This window comes from Populus alba, chromosome 1 (assembly GCF_005239225.2).
Source record: "Populus alba chromosome 1, ASM523922v2, whole genome shotgun sequence".
NCBI classification, from domain to species: domain Eukaryota; kingdom Viridiplantae; phylum Streptophyta; class Magnoliopsida; order Malpighiales; family Salicaceae; genus Populus; species Populus alba.
This window is the reverse complement of record NC_133284.1, coordinates 54,199,592-54,225,065: the sequence shown is the minus strand read 5'-3', so window position 1 is coordinate 54,225,065 and position 25,474 is coordinate 54,199,592. Positions and strand designations below refer to the sequence as shown.

Here is a 25,474-nt window from a genome sequence, read left to right as displayed (position 1 = left end):
AAAGACAGAAATAACAAGGATTTGAGACAAATATAGAATTTTACTGTCTAAAAATATATTTATTTTATATATTTATTTATGTTTCTTCAATTAATCACGTTTATGCTTTTATTTTTCTTTCTATATATGTTTTTATTATTCTAAAAAACTAAGGAAATGCAACCTTAATGGTTATTAATTTCTGTTTAACTATTTTGTCTAATTAACTATGTAAGAGTATTTGTTTTAGCTTTTGTGATTGAAGTTGAGGCTGAGATTTAGTACAATCTAATTATACATAAAACTCAACCATAAAAATTAATTTTTCTTGTTTTTTTAGTTTTTTTGGATTAATTTTTCTTGTTTTTTTATTTTTTTAAAAGTCCTACGTACAAAACTCAACTTTCATGTCTAAAACAAACACACTCGTTAACTCTTTCTTCTTCCTTTTATTTTTTTTTTATAGAAACAAGTTGGGTGTTCTATAAAAACCCTATTGTAGTCTCAAATAATTTCTTGCCATATTTCAAAGATAATTCAGATTAAAGTCCATTTTTTTTATAAAAAGAAAAAAGATGTATGGAGGAGTTTCTTTTGCTCAGCAAAAGCTAATGTGTGATTCTATAATTAACAAATATGTGGACCTTTAAAACACTAGTATTTGGATTAAGAAAGGAATCTCCTGGCTCCAAGAAAAGAAAAGAAAGCAATAATCTCCCTTTGTCGCAGCTTTATTTATTAATCATCTTTAATAATCTATCATAAACTAGCTTTATTAATTAACAAAGACAATGCACGTATACGAGTTTGAAAAATAAAATAAAAATAAGTATAGCTTTAATTATCATAATTTGGACTTTGAATAAAAAAGCATTCAAAGATGAGCTTAATTAATCCTCCTTTAATCCCAATTTCCAAGTCACCATCTAGCAAGATAAGACGCATTCCTTTGAGAATATTAATCAATTTTTACATGATAATAACAAGGCATCATAGGCCATGCTTTATTACCTCCTTTTTTTTTTTTTTTTACTTTTTCTTTGATTTTTTTTTTGCTACTAGTTATTTCTTGATGGCCAACCCACGTCAAGACATTAAAATAGAGACACATAAAACATGTCTTTCCAAAATTTAATATTTTAAAAAAAAAAAATTCACATTAAAATTATTTATTTATATTATATTTTTATCGTTGTCTCATCCATCATATTTGTTTTTTTTTTCTATCTTGAGAAAGCAATCAAACGCTATAACACGATATTATTAGATAGCTAGTTTGAACGTAGTCTTGGCTTTAGCCTTTTTGTTTTAACCGTGCGTGCGTGTGTGAGTATTATATAGTCTAGGTGATGGTGATGCATCAACCCTTCACTTGTGGTCCATTTTGTTTTTAGCTTTGGTTTTTCTTACTCGGTGAAGGTGATGGCCTTTTGCTTTCAATAATCCCCTTTTAAAAAACCATGGCCTTGTCATGTATAAGCCTCTAAAGGTCAAATCTTTGTCCACTTATCGAAGTTTTGATGTCCTAATCCTCCCATAATTTCAGGATTTTGTTCTCAAATACCTCTTTTTATTTATCTCTTTAATCTTTATTATAAGAGCGGTAATGGGTGGTGAGGTGGGATGATGCTCTTGGACGGACTGCCTTTGTGGACCGACTCTTTCCTTCACGTAAAGCACAACTTGTGTAGCGTATATTATACAATAATGGAGGTCAAGAGTCAAAAATCCAAGAGTTGCGGCTTTTCTATTTTTTGTTGAGCCCAAAGACGAAACTTTACAGTTTAATAAACACTTGAAAGCTACTTGTGCGAAACCCACTCAAGGAATCAAAGATAAGGTTTGGCTTGATTGATACCACTCCTTGGGCTTGGGAAAAGAGCCCTTTGAGAGACATGAACGATGATGGCCCATGGCTTTTGAAGCAAGGTTTGCTTACATGCATGCATGTGTGTGGAGTGTGTGTTCTTGGCTTAAAAGCTTTATTATAAAACCGGTTCTATCCTCTCGAGTCAATCTGAGAGACTCGCCGGCTCTGGATAGGTTTTATTGGGAATCGAGTCGGAAATTGACGACGTCAAACTCAATCGACCCGACAAGATACCCCATAACCAGGTTAATCTAGTCAATCACTATATATAATTTGTACCAGTTCCAAGATACCATCCCTTCTCTAGTGGTAATGGTCTGGGATGGGGTTACCCAGATACTGTATGTATGTGCCTCCAATCCCCTGTTGCCACGCCACCTGGCACTACACAAAGGACGTCATCAGCATGAAAGAAAGTGGGTTGGCATGGCTTCCATTGATGACCCTTTTTAAACATTCAACATTATTATGCTCTGTTCCACTAAAAACATGGAGACCAGACCATCCCTTCCCTTGGATGTGCCGCAACTCTTCAGTATTAAGTGATGTCTCTACTGTTTCTTTACTTTCTATAGTGAAATGGTAAACGAATGCTACCTAAAGACTCCAAATAATAGTTGGGTTAAAAGGAGTCGATAGGAGACACCTTGCTGTCAAAAAAAGGCATGGCATCTATGTCAGTTTTGCTCTAAACCATACTCGAATCACCAGCCAAAAAATGAGTTTAAAGCTTGCCTTTACAGTTGAGTTTAGATTGACTAGAACAAAATGAGCTTAAAGCTTGCTAAAAAAAATGCATTTTCTTGAGAGTCACTGATGAAATCATGTTGCATGGCAAGTTGTCTTCAAAATTCCAGACATAACATCAAGGCACAAGAAAATGCAATGGATAATATGATAGAATTGATCACTTCCCTCGCTGATGAAATAATATGGTGCAGTTATATACTGATGGAGATGCCAAGGTGCAGTTACTGGAAATTAATCTATAATAAAATTCAAAAACCCTGCCAGAGCTAAAGCAAACATATTATCCATGCCAATGTTGATAAGAAATCACGTGACATTGCATCCTAGAAAGACCTTTATCCCAGACATCAACCAAGTTATTGAGATGGAAAAAAAAAAAAAAAAAGAGTAGATACTTTCTGAACTATCTCCGAGTTAAGTAACAAAATGTCAATCAATTTCAATTTCTTTCACGTCTACTTAAGTAGTGGATTGCTGGCAACATATTCACCAAATAAACACAAAGTATCTTGTTTGTTCTTTAAATGATCCATTGAAACTCCTAATGTTTTTGACATTATTTTTTAGTAGTTACCATATTGAAAAAGACTATAGTGCACTGCATATAATGAGATGGATATAAGGAACTCTTGAGAACAGCATCTTGATAAAATTGGCGAGACATCAACATGACATGACACAAGACGGAACTAGAAATAAAAGCCTTCTGAAAGCTATACAGACCATCATTCACAAAATGAAACATTTAGATAAGAGCACCATCTCCATCCTCATCGAATCTGACATTTGTATCCACGTAAATCAACTAGCTTCAGCTTAGGATGGGAAGTAGTTATGGCCATAAGGCAGCTTCTAATTACAACTGGTCACTAAGCAATACTTATCCAAGTTGAGCCTGTTTGATTGTGTTAAGCTGGTGCTTCAGCATCTTTTTCAAAAGATAAAATAACATCATCAACATAAGAAGCTGGTACCATAGGTTCAAAGAACTGTTAGACCACAGAAACTTTATCCTTTCAATTCCTAAGACTCTTCTTTTGTTATTTCATAGGCAGCTCCCTCTGATTCCACAAGACAGTGCCGCATGACTGGAGTAATCAAACCCTGGTCCAGGAAATTCTGTGCTGTAACTAGAAAGAACTATCTCTGATCAACAAACTTTTCCATACCATCCAACAAATCTTTTTGGTTGACATCTAAACTGTGAAAAAATAGGCCTAAAATGTACATTTCTTGGTTCTCTGATAGCATTCATCCACTATAAACCTATCATCCAATCAGGAAATCTAAGATGATTGATTTAGTACACATTCCAATAAATAAGATTCCACTTCCTTCTCCGGCTGAAATGCATTAAGCCTTCCAATAGCTAGTAGAAATAACATTGCCAAAGGTTTTGGGACTAAAATGGGAAGGGATAAATCAGCCAAGGCACACGCCACTAAACGAATACTAGAATCAGCTCCTTCACGTGCATAGCAAGAAAATAGCAAGCTAGAAACACAGAAGCCTTGCAACCCAGTTAGCTTTTAATACTATAAATTACAGAATCTCCAAATATAATCCCCCTTATTACTTCTTCTATTAACTTACAAGTTAATGTCCTCAAATCAAAATCAAAACCACACAATCACATTCGCCTAAATAATCACGCACTTAAATATTGATTCTTTTTAAACTAACGATTTTCTAAAAATTATATAATCAACAACATAGAGAGAGAGAGAGAGAGAGAGAGAAATCCCACAACTAAATTCTCCCATATAAACACAAAATAGATATATGAAGTCCAATTCGCGCCAATAAAGATCCTTTTTTTTTGCGTTGGCTTACACATTGAAGGTGCCAAAAAAACCCCTCTGATCAACAAAAGCAAGATACCCCACGATTAAATTTCTCTATATAAACACAAAAATACGTAAACTTCAATCATTGAAAATAAAGATTCTATCTTTTAGTTTCTTTTTGCTTACACATTAAAGGTGCCAGAAAAGGTGTCGTTAGCAGAGCGAACAGCAGCTTCAAGATCAAAGCTACCGAAGCTTCCTAATCCATTGGTGGATTCATTTGCATCGCTTGTTGCTGCATATGAGTTCCAATCAGCCAACAAAGAAGATGGGGGTTTCTCTTGTTGTTGATCTTCTCCGCTGCTTGAAAACCAACGCTGCATTGTTTCGATTGAAAATGAAGACAACCCAGTTGATGATTTTGTTTAAGGTTTGAGAATGTTGTGAAAAGAAACGATCTTGGTGATGATGCCTTAATGTTTATCAGCTTGGTGAAGAAACACTGGAGGTGAAATGGTATTTCCGTTTGAAGCTTGGGAAAAAAAAAAAAAAAAAAAGGGACAGTTTTGACACGAACGATGCCGTTTGAATTTGTGGGCTAGTATTTAATTCGAGTCAATTATTTTTATTAAATTAATTTTACTAAATCAATATTTTTTTCAATTCAATTTTACTAAATTAATCATTTCCACAAATCCATTTCCAAATGAATAATAATTTTCTTTACACAAATCTAAAGAATTGTTCAAGGTTTTGTGCCATCAACAGCATATTAGTTCTAGAAAGAATGGATACAAATATAGGAGGCCAACTTAGAGGACTTTCAAGAGCTGCACTTCAAATATGAGAGGCTCATTTGCATGAGAGAAGAGGCTTCGTCGAGGGCCAAACTGAAACCAGAAGCCATTACCATAGTCATCACCAAAATGTACAAGAAGGCCTAGCAGATAAAATTCAAGTAGAAAACTTAAAACAAAAGAAAAACTTCAGTAGCATGTAGTTAATGTCTCGATACAGAAGAGACGAAGACAACGAAGATAACGGGAGCATGTTCTCTTTACAAAATGATAGAAATTCACTCCAAAATATTTTAAAGATTTTTTATCCCTCCAACCAAATGTGTTTTTATCCTTTCTATACTTGTCTCAATACAAAAGAGATGAAAACATTGAAGATAGGGGAAACATGTCCCCTTTACTTTTTATTTTGAAATTATAGAAATTAACTCCTAGATGATTATTTTATGTCTTTATTTTTATCCCTCAAACCAAACATGTTTTTTCCCATTTTATACTTGTCTCTCCCTTTTATACTTGTTTTTTCTGTCACGAAACACTGACCAGATGCAATCTTGGACACATCGATAAGAAGAATCACCTCATCAGGGATTGGTTTCAAGTTTTCATTTACATATCCAACAGAAGGAGGTATCAATGCTCTTCTCTTACCTGAAAGGTGAAAAAAAGGGTGATTATACAAAAGCCAGTATAGTGGGTCTATAAGGTCCTTGAGCATACCTCCAACCTTCATGCCAATCAAGACTTCCTTCAAGCCCTTAATAATCTGTCGAGGGAAGAAACTTATGATTTGAAAACACAATTTCGGCCACAAAAAGCTTATTAAAATGCAGCAAACGATGATGAAAAATTAGGATTTCTGTTCATAAGCAAGACAACAATCTTGAAGTCGGTAAGTGTGTGTTTCTATAGCATGTATGATAGTTGATGGAGCCATATAAAGGAAGTACAAAATATTCAATGATATGCTATTGGTTTGTTCTTGGCAGAATTCTTGTCTGGAAATGGGAGCGTTTGTTCCCCATTTTCAGCTATAAATAGAGGCAGAAATGCAGCAACGAGTAAGCAGCAGCAGCAGCAGCAAAGAGATAAAGAGAGACGTGAGGCAATTACAGAGAGTCAAGAGTTGAGTTGAGGGGTGTTCCTCCTCCTCCTTTGTTGTAATTGTATTTTCTATCTATTTAATGAAATTGGTTGCTCTGTGGATGTAGGCAACTGCGTAGAATTCTTATGCTCTCGCAGGTCCTAACACTTTCAAGTCCATTATCTTAACTTCTACCATACCTGGTTCTCGTCCAAAGGAAGTATGACAGGCGAGCTTTCGCCGCTGAATTGATCCACGGTGCTGCATTAATGCATGGTTAGAGAACAAGATCAGCCTCGTTAATAGCTAATAGAGGATAGTAAGAGTATGTCAGCAAAACTAGTCATGATATGTGACAGTACAAATGATTCACAGAATCAACAGATATTCAAGCAAGACATCTAAAACCCACATGAAATTTACACAACAATCACCTATGAACAAAATATCCATTTGAACGCCTGCATACATAGTTAACTTCAACTGTATCTCCCTCTTGAGCTTCCGGCCCTTCCCCTTCAATAACCTCTATATATAAAAATTATTAAGTTGTAAGTTCAAGTAATAAGCAGCTACTTATGCAAGGTTAAGAAAGTAGATACCTTGAAACCTAACACCATTGGGAAGCTCCAGTGTCCTGAACACTTCAAATTCCAATCAAAACAATCATATCAGAGCTACTAAACAGTATTGATAAAACATCTTCTAAGCCCCCAAAAGATCAACAATGATAAACAAATGAGCAGGTAGCTACGACAAACAAGAACTTACCGAATAACTTCAGGCTCCTTCATCTCTGGCATCGGGGCAGCCAAAACTGGATTGATGGATAATAGGAGAGTATTGAATCCACAAAAATTCAGCACCATCCTCCGTGACAATCTTTTTATTTCCAGTGAAGAAACTTTGCGATGCAAGTCCATGGGCATCGCATCCTTGGGTCTGGTACTGCTGGTTTGTGCAAGAGTCGCAACATCATCAATCAATATGAACCACTTAGCTGTTTAAGCTGTCATTACACTTCTTTTCTATGTTAAACATAGTATTATAACATTCTAGTCAATTGTCCTCCATTAAAAAGCACTCAAGCAGCAGAACCATCAAGCAAAATCTTGTGTTCCCAAGATCCTAAAACTGGTTATGATGAAATAAAATGATCAAGAACAGACCAATATACTATTACAGCCTGATGCTGCACAGAAACATAAGCATTTCATAGTACTACAAGGCACATAAACTTCATTCTGGTAATAGTTGAATGCCAAGAATGTGAATAAGAACACATGTACATTAATTAGATGATGAATTGAGAAAACAAAAAAGCAGAAATCTTTGAGGATATTTACCTTGTAAATTTGGAAGCGCAAGGGAAGTGAAGCAAGGTTTGGAATGGAAGTGCATACATCATCGAAAGACAGCATCAAATGGATGGTTTCAGAAGGTGTTAAATAATGGATAACAGGTTCAGCTGAGTGGACTTGGTTTGTTGAAGTATGAAGGGACCAGACCCTGTCAGGATACAGTAGCTGGCTTGAGTATTATTAAACCAAACCTGGATAATGGGTCAAATCGGTGACCCTAACTCGGACCGGTCATGTCAACTCGGTCAAACCATATATGGATGGTTGAGTTTTATAATTAGTTGACATTTGGCAATTTTTTGTGCCCCATATACATTTTGGACTGTCCCTTTTGGATTGGACTCCATAGCCTATTCTTGTGTGCAACTTAGGTGAGTAATAAATAGCTGCCTTAGTCTATATATATATATATATATATATATATATATAGATATAGTGCAGCATTAGGAGAATTAAATTGCCAAGGATTGAAACAAATTCATGTCTTGTGGATTTCATGTTTCAAATACAAACACAAATGACCGAATTATAGTTGCATTAGGTTTAATATCGCGATATAAAAAGATAAATACAAAGGAGTAAAAATATATTTAATTTAAGATTAAAATGAAAATATAAAAATAAATTTAATAATAAAACATTTTTGAAATAAAATGTCAACAGTACATGTCCTCTCTATTCTAGTATTACAAAAAAGACTCGATTTTCATTGTGAATTGTGAATTCAGATAATGCTTTTGATTGTTTGGTTCTTTATTGCACTTGATAATTGTCTTGGAAGTGGGGTGGAGTTGTCTCTCTCTTTTTTTTTTATGATGATTTAAATATCATTTGCATACTAAGTGGGGCAAGTTTAGTTATTTACTTTGTAAAATGTATAGCAAAAATTTTTATTCACCCTTGAAAGCTAAAAAAAAATGGACCTTTGGTGTAGGATTTTTTATTATTTTTCTTAATTTATTTTTTATTTTATCCTTTGGGAATTAATATAAATTTATTTGGTTTTCAATTTTGGTCCTTATTTTTTTATTGCTTTTTTTTTTTATATCCTTTTCTTCCTTTATTATATTTTTCAATTTAATCATTGATTAGTTTATTTCAATTATTTTTTGTGTTTATTTTTTAAAATTTTCATATAATTTAGAATTTTGCTTTATAATTTTTTTGTGTTTGTATTTTACACTGTAATTTCAATCTCATAACTCGATACACTAGTTTTAATGATAAACCCGGTTTAAATTCTGTCTTTTTTTAAATCCTTTAAAAAAAATTGTTTATTTTTTTTTTATTATTTGACATTGATTTATTGAACCTTGAGTTTCATAATTTGTTAAATATTTTTTTTTTATTGGGTTATCCTTGTCTCTTATCTTTAGTTAAAAGTCAATTGAGTTGATCTAGATTAGTTTATTTTTTAAAATTTTTATTTTATTTTATTATTTGTCATTAAATTATTCGGCCTTAAACATGTTTTATTAGATATTATTTAGGAAAAAAAATATAATTAATGCATGCAACACAAGCATCTACACGTGATGGGTTATCTCATGTGAGAGTTATTCAAAGTTAATTCATGCTTTAGTAAATTTAACCTGATTTGTCTCCTATTATCATTGTCTAAATATTATGTTTTTTTTTTTTTTTTTGGGTTAAAAAGACGCCTATCTAGTAGGAACCAAAACGCTACATTACATGTCTAACTTTTATATTATATATTATGACAATAATATATATATGTATGTATATATATATATATATGTATGTATATATATATGTATGTATGTATATCTCTTTTTCAGAGCAATTGCTTCCGACAGTAGCAATTTTCTATGACACCAAGAAATGACTTGAAAGTCAACTTGACTATAGCAAGCTACATTACAAAGAATAAGATATGAAACACTACCAAGATTACGTCTTAGTTCACTCCACTTGCTGGTAAGGATAATGTCGATATAATAACAGTTGCCCCAAGCACATAATCTGATAGAACAAAATAAAAGAATTTTGGACCATTATATGATAAAACGCTGTAATGAATATAATCTCTAGCTTTTGCTCGACACCTACCTAGGCCCCTCCATTGTGAAATCCAGCAGCTGCATGCTGTTTGCTGAAACCATTGCGGCAGCAGGTTCCCAGTCACCCTTCATGTCGAGGTCTGACAGTGTCTTCATCCATGGAGGAAGGTCGTCTCTGTGCATCTTCTGCTACTCTCAGTTCCAAATCCTCCAAGGCCTGGCTGCTAGTAATAGAAGTTTCAGTAGCATTGGTGCGCATCCAAGCTTCATGGAGTTGCAAGACATATTCCAAATGCCACAAAACTTCCCCCATGGTTGGACGATTCCTTCCCTCATCAGCGAGGCATTTTTCTGCAATCTCTCCGAACTTCTTCAATGACTCCGGGCAAGAATTTCCTCTGAGACGTGGGTCAATGATGGTCTCGAGTGACCTCTGCCGCTGCCACTTCATTGCCCACTCTGCGAGGTTGATCTGGTCTTTTGGCAAGCTTGGATTTATAACAGGTCGAGAGCATACAACTTCAAACAACACCACGCCAAATGAGTAAACATCAGATTTCTCAGTCAAATGCTGTCGACGGAAGTATTCAGGATCAAGATATCCAAAGCTCCCTTTCACTGCTGTACTGACATGTGTATGGTCCAAAGCTGGACCATCTTTAGACAACCCAAAATCTGCCATTTTTGCTACAAAATTCTCATCAAGCAAAATGTTGGTTGTCTTAACATCCCTGTGAATTATTCCTCGATCTGCTCCTGTATGAAGGTAATGGAGTCCCCTGGCAGCACCAGTGCACGCTTCCAATCGCTGCTTCCATGTCAATGGAGGGAAATCACTCCCAAAAAGATGACTTCTAAGAGTTCCATTTGCCATATACTCGTAAACCAAGATCATCTCATTCTGTTCATCGCAGAACCCGATCAACGAGACCAGATGCCTGTGCCTTAACTTTGAAAGCATCTCAATCTCCGTCTCAAACTCAGCCAGGCCTTGCTCGGATTGTGGGTTTGACCGCTTGATTGCTGCAAGGGTGCCATCTTCGATCTCCCCTTTGTATACTTTACCAAAGCCTCCAACTCCAATCACCAAACTGTTATCAAAATTGTCTGTTGCAGCACGAATCTCTGACAATGTGAACCGCCTGCCAACTCTAGTAAATGCTGCCATGGATCCATTCAGAGTTTGGGCCCCTCCCTTAGCATTAGCAATGCTACTCAAAACAGCACCATGCATGAATAGTGGCCGCCACCGAGGAGGGTTGTCTTTGGTATTGCTCATTTCATTTCTCTGACTTTTGCAGAAGCAAAAGATGCAAGTACATGCAATTGCAATAATGAGAGCAGAAGCTACACCTGATCCAATCCCCAACCAGAGAATCCAAGATTTTGAATGACTAGCTGATTTCCCAGTTGGACCAATCCTGTCATCGAATGCAAGATTCCCACTCCGGCTCACCTTGAAAATCTCCAGCCCATTCAAGAGAGCATCGGTTCCCGAAGCACCAACTGCGGTGTCGGGACCCAATTGGATCCAAAGGGTGTTGATTTTGGCAGATATTGCATCAAAAAAATCCTGGTGATACGCTATGTTCTTCCCTCCTGATCGCGCATAAACATCAAAGTTATCTGCAGCAGTCTTGTTGTTTATATAGACCTTGAAAATCCTCTGGTTTGCCTTGTCATATACCAGCTCACAAAAATGTAACCTGATTAAATAATCAAAATCAGGATCTACTTCGAATTTCCATGACATGTTAAACTTTTTCTCCAGGACTTCTGTATTGGACATCATTCTTGCTGTTTCGTATACAAGAAGAGGAGCCACCGAGGAATCATTGTTCGAAGCGTAAGTGACATTAGAACTATTCTTGATTTCAACACCAGCATCCGCTGTAATCATGTAGCTGGAATCCACTTCCCATTTCCTCCAAAGATCTGAATCCTGATAAGGTTTAATCTCTTGTCCCCCTACATTCAACCTATACATAGTTTCAATCCCCCTTCCGCTCACATTGGCATCACTTCCACCCACTCTACTAACCAAGTCTGCAAAAAGTGTACCGATCACAGGGACAATCTCTATGGCATTTATGAACCCGAACGATCCCTTGGATGGAATGAACTCAACCACAAGCACATCATTGATTGCTAGAATATACTCTTTGACCAAGGACAAAGAACTTGAATTGCTGTTGGAATTCTGCAAGGGCAGATATTTGTCTGAAATCTCACCAGGAACATTGAAATCAGCCAGCAGTTTCAGACCATTAGCCACGACACTAAACGAGGAATCGTTCACACTATAATTCTCAAAAGGGAATGGACAAAAATGGAGTCTAACAAAGTAGTTTCCCTGCACTCCAGCAAAAGTATAATTCAAACCATTGTCAAAAATTCGGGCAGTTCTGTATAGTGAATCGCCATTTGCTGTATAATCAGTGGCAGCAGCACCAGGAGAACTGACAGTGAAATTATCATTTGGGACCAAATCACCAACCCATCTCCTGCCATCCACATTAACACTGCTATTTGCACCACAGTTTACAAGAAAAGACCTTGACTGAGCTTCTCCACTGCTAACGGATAGGAATGCTGTGACCAGAAATACAACACCCAAAAACCCTCTTCCCTGGACCTTCTCCATTACCATCAATTTCCCTCAAAAACCTCGAGTCTGGTATTCTAACTTCATATATAAAATCAACCCTCTATTGAATAACAAAAACCAACCAAAAGAACAGTATTTCACAGAACGCATGAAAATCCCATCTCTTTAATCACCCAAATTACCTCAACGTCATCATCAAAGGTTCATAACAAATTCATACATTAAAGCATCATCAAGAAATCTCAACAAACTTCAACGATGCATTCAAGTTCCTAGCAAAAACATCAAGTTACCTTCTTTAACCCCGCATAGGCATCCGAATTATCACTTTCAGAGACTTGAAAGTTATAAACGAAGAATGCTTACCAAAAACCAGCAGCACACCCTCCTTTGAATCAACCTTCTCCAATCAACAACCACCCCGGTTAATGTTCAGATCTGAACCAAGAAGAAACATGCTAGAACTGGATACAAAATGGAAGAGAGAAAGAGAGAAAAATGGCAATGAGATAGAAAGCAACAACCTTTTTGCTTGGAGAAAACTATTACAGAAAAAAAAAAAAAAAAAAAAGTGGTGGTCTTGTAATACTATATGTGTTTTATATAAACAAAGGAACTAGAACATGGGTTGTTATTAAATAAAGGAAGAGAAAAAGGTTCACTTCTTTCCATCCTGCTTGTTGTTTGTTGTATGCTTTAAAAAAAAGACAAGAATCTGACATAACTTACACTTTATTGTAATCTTCTGTAACTGTTGGCATTTGGCAACTATCTATGAAATGGCAATAATTTTCTATTTTACATCAAAAAAAAAAAAAACATGAAAACACACACAAGAGACACAAAGACAACATCTTTTGTAATCTTTTCAATATTATTTTTCATTACTTCATGATGGGTTTTGGCTACTCTTTCGCCCTCTCCAGAGATGGGGTTCCATTATTTGTGAGGTGGGTCACATGCAGATGTCTCTAAGATGATGAGCAGTGATTGTGAGGATTAACAAAACTGCCCCTTGAGCTCTTCTGAGCATTGTCTGCTCTCTTGTCCGTACCAAGAGTTGAGTCCTTGAGAGAGTTAAGGCCAGGGTCCCTGTCCCTCTCTTATCTTTATGGTCAAGTAAACCAATTAATGCTTGCATGTCTTCCTCAGTTCCTCTCTTCATAACTCTCCATCAACAGCAGTTTTACATAGAAAATATAAATTCTTATGAATTATAATTAGTGCAATTTTCTCTATCTTCGTCTTTCCGGTCAGATATGTATTTATCCTGACATTGTTTATGCATTCACCCAAGAAAGTTGAAAAACAAAAGGGTAATTATATCACTAATATTTCTCATGATCATGAAGAAGATCTTCAAGGGGACACTTGTTTTTAAATTTATTTGGCTTGAAAATTAATTATTAGCGGTGGGTGGACTGCTAATCCATGATATTTAATACAAGATACCAATGTTGGTTAGAATGATAAATCAAATTACAACTGAGTTGGTGCATTATCCATACAAGTGTATGATTTGAATTTGATGGGCCAACAACCATGAATCTAACTAGTCATTTCTCTATCTTTGGAGTTAGCAGTTCCATATTTTCTTGAAAAACCAAAGAATTTATAGAGAGAAATTGATTCTTGATTGGTTATTTTGTGGCAGGTCAGAAGCATCATTCCATGAATTGTACATCAAGCTAAACATAGGGCTCCACCACATCAAACCATCAAATTATATTGGCCCATATGGATAAAGTCTATGTAGTTTATTGTATCATTTACCAAAACAAAGGTCTTTGTCACTTTTTCTTCTTGAATATATCTCTCTCTCTCTTTTCTATAAAGAAAAATCAATCTTATGGAAGAAAAAAATTGATGTGATATGGTATTAGGGTGCTGTAATCAATCTTATCCCATACATTTTTTTATATTCATTAATTAAAAAACTCTTCCAAGGCCAACATATATTATGGAGCCTCAACTCAGGGCCCAAAATAGGTAGAGGTCTACCTACAATCCACTAAGGCCCAAAATGGGGTCAAGCCCTAAGGAGTTAAGGCCCATCTACAATCCATCCACTAAGGCCAACAAGTAACACAAAAATCCAGTCCACAGAAGATAAGCTTATGGTTTTGTACCTCGAACAAATGCTTAAGTTTTCCACTTTGGGTTTCATTGAACTATGCAGTGATTTCACGTGTTTTGGTATAAAAAGAAGGAAACAATTGAATTGGTTTAATTATGTTCAATGGCTAATTATTTTATTATCATTTTGTTTCTTTAGCCAATGCCACCCAAATATATTAGAAAAAATTAATATAAATTATATCTCGAGACTTACATGATAATTTAAATTATTAGATTTAAATAGTTCAACCAATATGTTATATGATTTTTTTTCTCTTTTAATTAACTATTTAAGGTTGTATGAATCAAATAGTTTATATTTAAGAAATTATATTAAAGAACAATATAAATTATATCTCACGTTTTATTATGACAAATTAATATATGATACAATTGTGTTAAGATTATAAAATTAATAAAGTTATTTCAGATATATTAAGTCTATTAACTTTATTAATTTTTTTCAAAAAAATAATTATATCAAAAATATACACATATATTTAATTTTTTTTTATGTTTATGAATAATTTTATATTCAATCAAAAAATCCAAAGATTAAGTATGAATTTTATTTTAAAGCATGATATAATACTCAAGATAGATTTAATTTATATGAATTCTCCGATCTTCATATTTTATGAGCGCACTAGGGAGCAACATTATATAGAAATTTAATGTTTTTATTTAAAATTAATTATTTTTTATATTTTTTATTTGTTTTAATGTATTAATATAAAAAATTTTTTCTAAAATATAAAATTTTATTTTAATATATTAAAAAAAAAAACACTTTTAAAAATATCAACTACCACATTTTAAAACAGCCTCTGCTTAACAATTTACTTTATCATCGTACCAAACATTCTTACTGTCAAAGTCTCTATCTTTTTGGACAAAACCATATTTGAATTTCTATCCCTTCATCGCTTTTTTGGTTTATTTTTTATTTTTTAATCCTCTACTACAAAGAGAGAGACAGAAACTGAGAGAGATATTTTGGTGTATCAAAGATGAATAATTATGGGGAGAGCAATGGAGATTTAAATGTCCATGAAAAACAAGTTGAAGGTCATGATCATGGTGAAAATGGAGATGGGTCTGGTAATGGAGTCATTTTGGGGATTGATGGTGGCACTACTTCAACTGTTTGTGTCTGCATTCCTTTCTTTCCTTCCTCCAATACCCTCCCTAAGCCTCTCCTTGTCCTTGGACGTGCTGTTTCTGGTTGCTCCAATCATAACAGTGTTGGAGGTAATTTCTTTTTCGTTTTTTGGTGACCCTTTTGATCGTTTGGTGTTTTTTGAATGGTGGGTTTATTGGTTGGTGTTTTAGTTAAATTTTGAATCTGTGGTTGATTTTTATGTGAGGTGTTTTTGAATTTTGATTATGGTGATCATTAGGTTATTGATTTTTGGTGAATTGTTGTGATTTGGACTGACCCAGATAGGAATTTGGTTGAGTTTTGGCTCGTTTCCATTTAATCCGACTCAAAGTTCTGTACTTTATAAAATAAAAATATGGAATTAGACCTCCACCTGATAATCTTAGGAGATCTGCAATTAAAATTTGAGTTCTTAATTTCTTAATTGCTTTGAGTTTTACAAATGGGAGCTGATTTTTGGGTACCAAAAAGTATGCTTTATGTTTTGGTCCCTGATTGAATCTGATCGTGTCATTATACGGAGAAGTTTTTAGAGTAATTAAGCAGCTGTAGAGTGGACTTTTCCTTCTGATTGGATGCTTATTTGAACTTCATAAGTTGGTAGTTTTTTGGATTTCTAATGAATAATGTTTATGCTCTTCTATGTGTCAGCTCCTTTACAGACCTTAATAATCAATATTTTCTGATAAACCATCTGCTTCACTTATTATAGTATGAATGACAATATATTGTTAATTAGGCTTATGCCATATCCTTTTCTGTTCTTTATATCATTGTTGAATACTAAATATTATATCAGCTCTCCTCCTCTCTCCTCTCTCTCATATTGTCAATGTTGAAAATTCAAAATACCATACAAGGCAAAACATCATGTCATTATTTTTGTCTTTTAGTTACTGTTCATGTATCATATCCTACAGAAACTGCTGCCAGGGACACGTTAGAAGAGGTTATGGCTGAAGCCCTTTCAAAATCAGGTTCCAATTGGTCCACCGTTCATGCTGTTTGTTTAGGCGTTTCTGGTGTTAACCATCCAACTGATCAAGAAAGGATACTAAATTGGCTGAGGTTCTCACCTGGATATTGCCTAGCACTTTTTTTATTTCCTGTGAAGTGACCTGACTTGTGGAAATTGAACATGAATTCTATCTTTTTTCCATGTCGTATGAGAACTTATTGTTGTTCATTGAAATCTTAAATTTACTATCTTGTTGCATTTCTTGACTTGTTTTTAGTTGGACCGTTCCCCCTTTCCTGTTCATGGCTATAGATTCCCACCACAATTACTATCTGCTTCTTATTTTCCTTTTCATTGCTTATAACAATGCATTATTCCTGGATAACTTGTTCTGAATCAGATGATTATTTTTACAGAGAAATATTCCCTAGCCATGTGAAGTTGTATGTTAAGAATGATGCTGTTGCTGCTCTTGCAAGTGGGACCATGGGAAAGCTTCATGGCTGTGTTTTAATTGCTGGTACAGGGTGCATTTCTTATGGATTTGCTGAAGATGGCAGAGAAGCTCGAGCTTCAGGTGCAGGACCTGTCCTGGGTGATTGGGGGAGGTATGTGCTGCACATTTGATGCGTTGCTAGTTCTTTGCCTAATGCAGTCAGGATGTATTAGATACAGTTTGAGTTCACTTTCCTTGTTACTTCCTAAATAATCAATAGTTTGAATGTTAATTACTTTGTATTCTGAAAATGACAATGGTGCTTTTTCTTTCTAATGGCTTTTAATATCAGTAAATTTTATCTTAGAGTTTTTGTAGTACTATGTGTTAATTGCAGTGGCTATGGAATTGCTGCAAAGGCACTAACTGCAGTAATAAGGGCTCATGATGGTCGTGGTCCACAGACACTGCTAACAAATAAGATTTTAAAGGCACTCTGTCTTTCATCTCCAGATGAACTTATTGGGTATCTCTTTTAATGCTCTTGACTCTGATTATCTTTTTTGCATTCAGTTATTAGTTTGAGCTTTGAGCTTTGAGCTTTGAAATGTTAAATCAAAGTATACCTCACAGTGAGTGTTTTCTTTTTGTGTCCTGTGTATTTTCTGTTCCCTTTCCACTTCTTTAACCAACAAATGGTTCGAAGCACATGATATTTAGCATTTATGGAAATGGCTTTAAGAGATATCCTACTCCTCTAAAGCATCCTGAATATCATTGGTTCGACTGATGCCTATCCTTTCACTGCTGTTTTAGGTGGACTTATGCTGATCCATCTTGGGCACGCATTGCAGCTCTCGTTCCAGAAGTGGTATCTTGTGCTGAAGCTTGCGATCAAGTTGCAACTAAGATATTAGTTGATGCAGTCCAGGACTTGGCTCTAAGTGTGAAGGCTGTTGTTCAAAGACTTAGTTTGTGTGGTGAAGGTGCCTACTGTGCTTATTCAAAATGTTGCTTAAGATAAACAATGTTTTCTTATAAATTTTAACACGGGGGGATCACTTTTATGAACTCTGGATGCCTGAACTATAGTCCAAGCTGTGATGTTCTTTAGCCTTTATTGTAAGATGTGATATATTCCATATAAACTGTTCTAACAATAATGAGAACGCAATTTTCAACAGGCTGTCTAGCAAAGTCTGTTTGTTGGCTTCTTTTTTTTCCTTTTATTTCATGACCTTCACCTTCTTAAATACACTTTTTTATTTCTTGCAGATGGAAATGGTTTTTTCCCTGTTGTGATGGTTGGTGGTGTTCTTGAAGCTAACAGGACTTGGGATATTGGGAAAGAAGTTGTGAAGTGTATTCAGGAGCAGTTTCCTGGGGCTCATCCTATTAGACCACAGGTTAGCATCGATTCACCTTTCATTCTTGATGCCTTTATTCCTCAACAAACTGCAACGCTGATTTCAGGCTTTGCTTTCATTTTTTTCCAAGTGTCATCCATTCCCATCGTTAAATCTGAATGCATTGAACCACATTGCAATTGATTCCGCGATTACAATTTGAGAGTAACATTGTAACTTTTAAACTCTAAACCAGATAAGGGGATTAGGAAAACCCTAGGACTTAATAGTACTTCAAATTCAAAACACAGTTTGTTGGCATGAAGGTATTAGTCATCGTGCAAGCAAATGAACGGTGGTCTAATCTACATTATTCCTTAATTGGAGTAGTGTGACAAGTGCTTTTTCCTATTTTGAATCTTCAGGTGGAACCAGCTGTTGGGGCAGCTTTGCTGGCCTGGAATTTCTTGATGAAAGAATCAACAGAGAACTGCCATAGCTGACCGGTTTGTTTTAGGGTGCTGAATGTTCGACTGACTGTACAGATCAAGATACAGGAAGATTTCTAGAAAATAAATTTTCTTCTGTGAAATTCTTATGTGCATTCTGCTGAATAAAATTTATCAAGATAGTGAAAAGAAATGAAAATCAGCTACTTGGTCATGATATCCTTTGGCCGTTCATTACTCTTAATTTCCACATGATTTGGAAGCATATTTCTCTTTTACTCAATCAGATCTATTTACAAATTACAAAATAGATAAAATAAAAGTTAGTGAATGCTTAATACGCATGTTCTATTGTTTGATTTTGCTAAATACCTCTCCTGTGGAGACTGGCCCGTAATAGCCGATGTTGCACATAATTTACGTTTGTGTTGCACACAATTTACGTTTGTGTTGCACACCAATTCATCTTATCCCACCAACATATTGATTACCTTGCATGGAAATTGCTCATCAATTTTACTAGTTTTGAATAGGAATCACTTTTTATTTGCTTGCAAGAGAATACTTTTCTTCTTGGGATAAAAGCTAACGTGTCTCAGGAAGAGTTAAAATACGCCTAGCAAATGATTCACTGACTGCAGAAATAACTATACATTAACATGGAAGCCTATGGTATGAAACATGGAATAAATTCAATACATAAAAAACAGCCAAATATAAAAGAGCTATAAGAGGACTTCTAGAGACAAAAGGAGCCTTATTCTTTGATTACAAAAATACTATAATCTATGTGGGCAGGGGAGTGAGAACAAAAAACTGTCAATCACAGAACCATCTTGTGGTTCACTGAGACAGGCGGTTCAGAACCAGGGATGTGGGACCATACTGTCTAGCAAAAAAACAAGCTCCCTCAAGTGTGGCCCCTCTTGCTGAAATTGTTTGGCATCACACTCTTTTATCTTCAAATTTCTTTGCATTGGAACCAAAGGCGTTGCTTTGCAAGGAGCTTGCAGGGTCATGTGTGTAAGCAGTCATAGATTCTCCATTCAATTCTCTTCTAATTAGCTTTAGAATCTCAGTAATCTGCAATGTAGTAAAGGGTTAGAATAGATGAATCAAAATAGAAATGTCTCAAGGGTATTGATGGAGTTTATTACAATATCAGTAATGCTTAACCATGAAAACACATAATTTTAAATTTTGGCCACAATTGATGTGCAAATGTTCAATAATCAATTTATTTTGTGTTAAGAATCTATTTACCTTCTTGTTTTATTAGTTTTTTTTTATATATTTAATTAAAATTGAAAATTTTGAATGGTTGAAGCCTGAATGAGATTCATTCAAGATCAGGAAATTCGTAACATTTCCTTGCATGCAGTGTCAAAAAACAACATGAAGTGATGAGCTCTGTGCCAGGATTATTCCACTTCACAACTTCAAGAAAGAATCAAGTGCAATCACACACCCAAGAGCTAAAATGAAAGCGAGCAAACACAAATTAATTCCAAATACATCAAAGAAGAAGTGTCGGTGGAAGAAGAGAAGAGCATCTTACTCCAGGATAATGTTTCAATATCAGAGAATAATGATCCAGAGCTATGTATATCTTTTCAAGAAGACTTTGAAGATTTTCCACCTTATCACCTAAAAGATCAACCTGAAATTCAAAGAAACAATCTAATAAACTAATTAAGAAAAATGAAAATACACATTCTTTCAAGTTCATGTGTGTACATTTTCATGAAGTAGGATTAAATGAACCTGGGGTCACTATGAAGATTACCCAAATTTACAAAAATATAATTAGTTCACTGAAAATTTCTCCTTTTGAAATAAAAAGCTCCACCAACCTAAATGGCAGATAATCTTGGTAAAGTAGCATCGAGAGTATAAACACCCCCCCTCTAACAAATAAAATTCCAAAATATTTCCGTAAGGAGAATGATTTCTAGGGTTCCAATTCTTTTTATTACTTCTCAAAGTCCCTAATGGTTCTATAGTGCCAATGAGGGTGTGAATCAAGCCATCCCTATCCATTAAGCCAGTGCATTAACATCTATCCTACAAATTTTATAGTTTTAGACTATAGCACGAAAACTGTATCCAGACATCAATCAGCCAAGAAGACCATTCCAGGAAAAAAAATTAAAAAAATGCCATAGTGACAGTACATATTATTATTGTGAGACATGCTATTGATTAGAAAATCAGAAATATACAGTGAGATACAGTAGCAACTTCCTCAAATAACGAAATAACATAGTAGTTCTACTTATGTTATATATGCCACCGTTTAAGTTCTTGGAATTCATCTCCAAACAGTAAGTATAGTCTATGCAAAAAGATACAAACCAACCACCAGTTTACTTCCTAATACTTCTTCTATACAGTGCAGGTTATTATGAGAAGATGGCAGGCCACTAAAATATATGAAAAGTCTACAAAAAGTTTGGATTCGAGGGCATACCTCAGCTTCTGCCTTTTGAAGGTCAGAACATCTACTTTCCAAGTTCTTCTTGTACAGAAACCCCGTTCTTTTAAGTATACTAACCTTCTGAATAAGAGAACCAAATTGTGAATTCAGGTTTTCCAACCTGCAACAAATGCCACATTATTATGGCCAGTTTCTTATCAATAAACTTACTCTGCTCCACAACAATTTTCAGTAAAAACATCATCCTCGACAGCATCATAATCCTCAACTCTTTCAAGCTTTATAGATTAATGATATGAAAAATCAGGTAATATAATAGAATGGGGGCATACCATTTCTTACACGCATAACATAAGCACCAGAATCATTTATATTATGAAGATGAGTATGCATGGGTGCAGTGTAGGCTTAATTAAGCATTTAAGGTTACCATTTTAAAAAACAGGACCAACCATGGGAAATCACATAACTTTTATATAAAAAAGAAGGCAATGAGCAAGTACCCCAAGCTTTTCCTTTTGATTTCTTTTGTGGCTCTGCTTTCAAAATCAGTGACTGCTCTTGACAATCCATTGACAAGAACAATAGTTGAAGCCAGCTCCTCCCTGTGCTCCCTTTCTCTTGCTTCAACCAATGATAGCTTCTCTTGAGAAGCAGCAAGTAGCCTGCTTCTCTCTTCAGCAGTTTTCCTCAAGTTCTCTGTTAAAAGACCCTGCTGATTTGTCTGAACCTTTAAACTGTCAAGCTCTTGAGAAACCAACTCAAAATTCTCCTTCTGTTTTTCCAATTCATCTACTGATTCCAGCACTAGTTTGTCCTTTTCTTTAATTGTTGCTGTTAGTAAGTGTATCTCTTGCTCCAATTTTTCCATGGCTTCCCTCTCAAGTGACAATCGAGATTCATTCTCATCAATATATTTCAGGTTCAAGCTACTAAGTTTCTCCTCAGCTTCCTTGAAGGCCTCTTGAAGACCAATTTCCAACACCCCTTGCATAATAATGGACTCCATATCTGAATCTTCAATTTCCAACTTGCTAGCAGGTTTCACATTTTGAACTGCTTCTCTGAAAATGATTTCAGAACTTCCCTCCATAATATTGTACTCCAGGTCTGATTCTTTACTGAAGCATTTGATCTGGCCCATGAATTCCTTGAGAAGTAATTTATATAGATGTTCACTGATTGTAGCTTCAATATGTGCATCTTCTATTGAGCTTTTAAGATTTTTGATCATTCTGAACAAGTTTACCTCAGTCCAAGAATGTTGCAACGTTTTCTCAGCAGCATCAGAAACTTGTGAGGAAAGCAGCTTTATTTCTTTTTTCTTTTGTTCAAGCAAGTCCTGTAGTTCACAGTTTTCTATACGGAGTGATTCTAGTCTGTCCTTCATAGTGTCAAGACTCTCTGCACTGTTGCTCATTGCAGGCACTTTCTCATTTTCAATGAGAATGTTGTCCAATTTCAGAATGACTTCACGGATCTTTTTCCTCAGTGTGTCAAAATCCTTATCCTTCCTCCCTGGCAAAGTAGATCCCCTTTCTTTCAAGAACGCCCCTTTTAAGGAGAATACCTCTTCAGTTATCTTTTGCACTTCTGACTCGTGGTCTCTCTTCATTTTTGCCATCTCAGTCTTGAGATAATGAAACAATTCTTCCTTGTTCTTGTCCTTTAGTAGCTCAGCAGCTTCCAAATTTTCTAGCATAGTAATTATTGACTCATCATGATTTCCATTTGAAAAATGATGACCTGAAGACTTCCGGTGCTCCAAGGAACCATGAGAAATCAGCTGCCCACTTTCAGGTACAGAAAGTGACTTGGCAATAGCATCCAATTCCTGACGTAAACTTGAAAGCTCTTTCACCTTTTCAAGCCAACTTGCACTTCCGTTACTGTAGAACTGAGTATTTTGATCACACAATCTCTGTTGTTCAAGCTCTCTTGGAGACCCCTAATAGAATTCTTGATCACCAGCCCTTCAATTTCTGCTTGAAACTCCCTCTCCTGCTGCCACTCAAAGAATAATGACTTGGGAAAATGAACCATATCTTCTGCATGTTTGCAGAAAGAGTCCAGAGTAGTTCCTAGACCATCAACCATTTTGTCCACATCACTCCATTCATCAGGCACCTTTTCCAGAAGAATACCACCCAACCCCACAATTTCAGAAGATGAATTCCTCCTCCTCATAGAATAGGACCCTTTAACCTTATGAATTTCTTTCTTGAGATTTGTAAGCTGCCCTTTAACATCAATTTTAAGGTTTCTCAAAGATTCTTGTAAAGTATGTGAATAAAGTTCATTTTTTCTATTTTTTTGCTCTTGGCGCATCCCCGAACACACAGATCCATCATCTGAACCCACAATGTAAAGATGTAATCCTTTCTTCAGTCTAATCAACTCCAATTCTTTCTCAGCAATCTTCTGGGCTGCCTCTTGTTCAACTGCAGACACTATACCCTTAATGACTGAATCACTCACCACTCTTGAAATGGTCAACCTATCCTTAATATCCTCCAAATACAAATCCAAATCATTAAGAAGATCAACACCCAGATTCTCATTCTCCTCGCCGTCATCCATAAGCTGAACCATACTACCATTGCATGGGCTGATAGTAGGATCCATGATAACCGCTGAACTCCCCAAAACCTCTTCACTCCCCATTCACTCTCAACTAAACACCATCAAATCTCAAACTGAACTACCCATTAACGTCAATAGACAACTCGAATTCATTAAAGAATGCATTGCAAACACAAAAACCCTGCAAAATTTTGCAGTTCAACAAAAGAAAAGTGTGAGAATACACAACCCAGAAAATTCCACATTCATACAATTAACAAGCCAATACCAAAATGCCATATTTACTCAATTTATTTCAGATAAAATATAAAAAGAAATAAAAAGAGTTTTGAAGTTAAAAGCCTCAAAAGTGCTTCATTTAACAATAACCCAGAAAACAAAACAAAACACAACCCAGCAGAAACTGAGCTTTTTACAACTACATTAGCTTATAACTAACTTGAATTAACAATTACACATAAAAATAAAATCTTTTCTTCCTCAGCGGCAAAAAAACCAAAAAGCTTCAAAACCTAGTTCATTAAAATTAAGCTAAAACTAACTGAACTTAATCCCAAGCTAAAACCACCTTGCTTTTAAGCTTAAATTAACAATTCAAGTGAAAAAAATTTAGTACTTAAAGAGCCTAAAGGCTCAAACTTTTCATTCTATTTCCTTTCATTTTCTCAACTACCATGCAAGACCAGCAAGTAAACCATGCTGAAAAAAAACTTCACTTGAGCTTAATTAACACTACAAATCATAAGAAAAATGTGAAAAAAAAACTTGCCTGTTTCTTGAAAAACAGAAACCCAAGATAGGTATTGAAATCCTTGTCGAAAAAAAAAGAGGCTGTTACCGCAGAAAGGCTGTGTCTTTCACTCCTTTTGTCTCTCTTAAGTTTGTTGTCAGTGTATTTATTAGGGTTTTTGTCTTTGTGTTTGTTGATGTAAGAAAATAAGTGGAGCGAGAGTGATGGAAGAAGGGATCGATTTGGTGAGAGCGGGAGTGGAAAAGCCAAAGCAATTTCAACCTTTATTATATTACACAAGCTGGTGTGAATGTGTGTTCTCATTATGTTTGTATTTGTATTTTATATATCAAATTATGTTGGATATTGTTTTAAAATAATAATAATAAAAAAAAAAAAAAAAAAGAGAGAGATGGAAGTAATAAAGACATAAATGGCATATTTTCCTGTATCTCAAGTTTTAAAATGATAAAAATGGACTCTAAAACAGTCTAGAGTATTTTAACCTATTTGTAATTGTGATTATAATTACTGTTTAAAATATTTTTTTATTTAAAAAATTTATTAAATAATAATTTTTTATTTTTTTAAAATTATTTTTAAAATCAATATATCAATACAATCCAAAAATATAAATGATTTGAAAACATGGGTTGAATAAAAATAACCAAAGCTAATTTTATAGGCTTGATTTGTAAAGATATTTAGGTTTTTTCAAGAAAAGAAATATTAAAAGAATAATTATCCAGAGCTTGAGTAGAAAAGGATTGAATCTTGATGGATAAAAATATACTTTATGTTAAGGAAATTATTATATAAATGAGCAAAGGGTAACTCTCCACTTTATGTGATATTTCTTATGGTTGCCTTGATATTAATTACTTGGCATGAGCTGGCTTTGATCTAAGGTTTTTTTGGAAGGACATAAATTATTATATTTAACTTATTTGATTGGCAATCATTTCATTTGAAAGAGTGGAGAGAGCTTTTTCCTCTTC

General features: G+C 34.9%; 3 protein-coding genes and 1 pseudogene across 9 annotated transcripts; 1 reads left to right on the top strand and 3 right to left on the bottom strand.

The window, feature by feature from the left end:
* Positions 1 to 5,054: 5,054 nt before the first annotated feature.
* Positions 5,055 to 7,755, bottom strand: LOC118037715 (peptidyl-prolyl cis-trans isomerase FKBP16-1, chloroplastic). 5 transcript variants are annotated; one of them, XM_073404047.1, is made up of 8 exons: positions 7,614 to 7,754; positions 7,039 to 7,218; positions 6,870 to 6,904; positions 6,702 to 6,795; positions 6,468 to 6,528; positions 5,904 to 5,949; positions 5,764 to 5,834; positions 5,055 to 5,326 (listed from the first exon to the last, which is right to left on the bottom strand). In XM_073404047.1, exons 1-8 carry the CDS (start codon positions 7,673 to 7,675, stop codon positions 5,210 to 5,212), a joined length of 666 nt encoding a protein of 221 aa, XP_073260148.1. In that variant the 5' UTR covers positions 7,676 to 7,754; the 3' UTR covers positions 5,055 to 5,209. The 5 variants fall into 5 exon arrangements, with proteins under 5 accessions (XP_073260148.1, XP_034899682.1, XP_073260145.1 ...); XM_035043791.2 differs by having other exon boundaries at positions 5,055 to 5,276; XM_073404044.1 differs by having other exon boundaries at positions 5,764 to 5,949; positions 7,039 to 7,215; positions 7,614 to 7,755.
* Positions 7,756 to 9,523: 1,768 nt separating this feature from the next.
* LOC118037714 (probable receptor-like protein kinase At1g30570) lies at positions 9,524 to 13,439 on the bottom strand. 3 transcript variants are annotated; one of them, XM_073404040.1, is made up of 3 exons: positions 12,987 to 13,439; positions 12,624 to 12,721; positions 9,561 to 12,529 (listed from the first exon to the last, which is right to left on the bottom strand). In XM_073404040.1, exon 3 carries the CDS (start codon positions 12,297 to 12,299, stop codon positions 9,771 to 9,773), a length of 2,529 nt encoding a protein of 842 aa, XP_073260141.1. In that variant the 5' UTR covers positions 12,300 to 12,529; positions 12,624 to 12,721; positions 12,987 to 13,439; the 3' UTR covers positions 9,561 to 9,770. The 3 variants fall into 3 exon arrangements, 2 of the variants coding, with proteins under 2 accessions (XP_073260141.1, XP_034899678.1); XR_012167712.1 differs by having other exon boundaries at positions 9,524 to 9,611; positions 9,699 to 13,439; XM_035043787.2 differs by having other exon boundaries at positions 9,561 to 12,721.
* Positions 13,440 to 15,212: 1,773 nt separating this feature from the next.
* On the top strand, positions 15,213 to 18,946 carry LOC118037713 (uncharacterized). The gene is made up of 7 exons (XM_035043786.2): positions 15,213 to 15,626; positions 16,458 to 16,605; positions 16,912 to 17,103; positions 17,329 to 17,457; positions 17,748 to 17,917; positions 18,207 to 18,337; positions 18,703 to 18,946. The coding sequence occupies exons 1-7, from the start codon at positions 15,386 to 15,388 to the stop codon at positions 18,778 to 18,780; spliced, it is 1,089 nt and encodes a 362-aa protein (XP_034899677.1). The 5' UTR covers positions 15,213 to 15,385; the 3' UTR covers positions 18,781 to 18,946.
* Positions 18,947 to 19,362: 416 nt separating this feature from the next.
* LOC118037712 (WPP domain-associated protein-like) lies at positions 19,363 to 24,782 on the bottom strand (annotated as a pseudogene).
* Positions 24,783 to 25,474: the final 692 nt, after the last annotated feature.

What these genes read in the sequence shown, in the direction of transcription:
- LOC118037715 (XM_073404043.1), bottom strand. Translation starts at nt 7,675, where the DNA reads ATGATGTATGCACTTCCATTCCAAACCTTGCTTCACTTCCCTTGCGCT. An exon ending in AAGGAGCCTGAAGTTATTCG is followed by an intron (nt 6,905 to 7,038) that starts GTAAGTTCTTGT and finishes TGAAGTGTTCAG; the next exon opens with GACACTGGAGCTTCCCAATG. An exon ending in TGAAACCAATCCCTGATGAG is followed by an intron (nt 5,327 to 5,763) that starts GTGATTCTTCTT and finishes TTTATCTGCTAG; the next exon opens with GCCTTCTTGTACATTTTGGT.
- LOC118037714 (XM_035043787.2), bottom strand. Translation starts at nt 12,299, where the DNA reads ATGGTAATGGAGAAGGTCCAGGGAAGAGGGTTTTTGGGTGTTGTATTT.
- LOC118037713 (XM_035043786.2), top strand. Translation starts at nt 15,386, where the DNA reads ATGAATAATTATGGGGAGAGCAATGGAGATTTAAATGTCCATGAAAAA. An exon ending in CAATCATAACAGTGTTGGAG is followed by an intron (nt 15,627 to 16,457) that starts GTAATTTCTTTT and finishes CATATCCTACAG; the next exon opens with AAACTGCTGCCAGGGACACG. An exon ending in TCTCCAGATGAACTTATTGG is followed by an intron (nt 17,458 to 17,747) that starts GTATCTCTTTTA and finishes CTGCTGTTTTAG; the next exon opens with GTGGACTTATGCTGATCCAT.